Genomic DNA, 1,569 nt, shown 5'->3' on the forward strand with positions numbered 1-1,569 from the left:
CTTCTTCACTGTTTTACTTTGTCTTTTAAATAATCGATTAATTTTGAGACATACTGTCACCATATCTCCCAGGTTGACCACAAAGTCACCACAACCTCTACCTTCAGCCTCCCTACGGAGGATTTTCCCTCAGGAGACAGGGAGGCGATGTCTGTGTTCAGCATCGCACACAGCCAGCCTGGTCCTGGCAGCACCCCTGAGCCCAGAGTCAGATGACCTCACCTGGGAGCCGCCATGTTGGGGAGGGCGGGCTCCACACCTACCTTGGGGATGAGGTAGCCCTTCAGCTCGACATCACAGGAGACCATGTGGGGTAAAGTCATTGGAGCAATGTCCGCAAAGCGCTGCACCTCATGAACCACGGCATTGGTGAAGGGCATGCGGGCCTGGTCCGCCATCTCTGGGCGCCGGCCCTGCCCTATCACCTCATCGATCTCCTGCTGGACACGGCCTGCACAGACACGCATGCCCACAGCGGGTTGGTCCTGGGGATGTGGCCTGACCTCTCCACCCATCCCTTAAGGGCTTTGACCAGGTGAGGCGGGCCTCACACTTCTATGGTCCTGCCAAGTTCCAAGGCCTCCATGAACTCAAGTTGGAGACCCCGAGGTTCCTTGCCCTCCCTCATTCTCCCATGCAGGCCCAGCTGGGCTCACGCTGCACATCCGGGTGCAGGATCATCAGAAGCAGGGCCCAGGACAGTGTGGTCGCAGTGGTCACCATCCCAGCCGCGAACAGGTCAGAAATAACCATGCGCAGGTTCGCATCATTGAAGCTGCTCTCGGGGTTCCCCTTGGCCTGGGCCGGGCAGAGAGGGTGGGCTCAGGGGGTGGAGAGAGGAAATGGCACATGACCCCCATCCTACACCCACCCACCCAGGTACTGATCCCTTGAGATGCCCAGCTCCTACTTCACCTGCCCCCACCTCAGTTAATTCCCAACACACTGTCCCTAACCCTTTTCAGGTAGCCGACTCTCACCTTCTCAATCTCGGCCAGGAAGGCGTCAGTTAGGTCTCGGGGTGGCTGGGTTGGATCCCAGGTCATGTTATGCTCTCTCAACAGGTTATCCAGCAGGTGCAATAAGTCTTTCGTTAGAGGTAAGAACTTCTGCGCCAACCCAGGGATGCGCAGTAGGATGGGGATGGCATTCAGCACCTGGGACAGCCACAAAAGGGTCTGGGTCCTTCCTGTGTTCAGAGCTGAGCTGGACCTGCTTCAGGACCCAGGTCCTGGGGGTTGGGGAAAAGGGGCTGCCTGTGTCCACTGTGATCTGCCATCTCCACACAATCTCCTGGCCAGGACTACTAGAAGGAATACGCCACCATGGAAAGTCTCACGAGTGTGAGTGGCTCCCAATGTGGATAGGAACGAGAGGGTCTCCTCTCTGGAGTCCTGGCCTGGGCTTCCTCTCCTTGACTGTGGTCTGACATTTGCCACCTGCAGCCCTTTCCTCCTGCAGGGTCTTCTCCCGGATGCACCCTGCCCATCGCCCCTGCATGCAAATCTGCGCCTCTCCCAGACTTCCCTGGGCCCCGCACCTGGGGCACCAGGCCAGATTTCTCCTTCA

At 58.1% G+C, this 1,569-nt stretch overlaps 1 protein-coding gene across 1 annotated transcript in view; it reads right to left on the reverse strand.

Moving 5' to 3' along the window:
* The window catches only part of LOC101583724 (cytochrome P450 2D17-like), a 123,911-nt gene that overhangs the window by 120,712 nt on the left and 1,630 nt on the right, over positions 1–1,569 (reverse strand). Inside the window, exons 3-6 of the mRNA XM_023702527.1 lie at positions 1,541–1,564; positions 981–1,157; positions 657–798; positions 264–451 (exon numbers count right to left, since the gene is read on the reverse strand). Of these exons, the coding sequence (XP_023558295.1) occupies positions 264–451; positions 657–798; positions 981–1,157; positions 1,541–1,564 (531 nt within the window). The remainder of the gene's footprint in view (positions 1–263; positions 452–656; positions 799–980; positions 1,158–1,540; positions 1,565–1,569) is intronic.

The sequence above is a fragment of the Octodon degus genome, unplaced genomic scaffold, assembly GCF_000260255.1.
Source record: "Octodon degus isolate 3935 unplaced genomic scaffold, OctDeg1.0 scaffold00153, whole genome shotgun sequence".
Lineage (NCBI taxonomy): Eukaryota > Metazoa > Chordata > Mammalia > Rodentia > Octodontidae > Octodon > Octodon degus.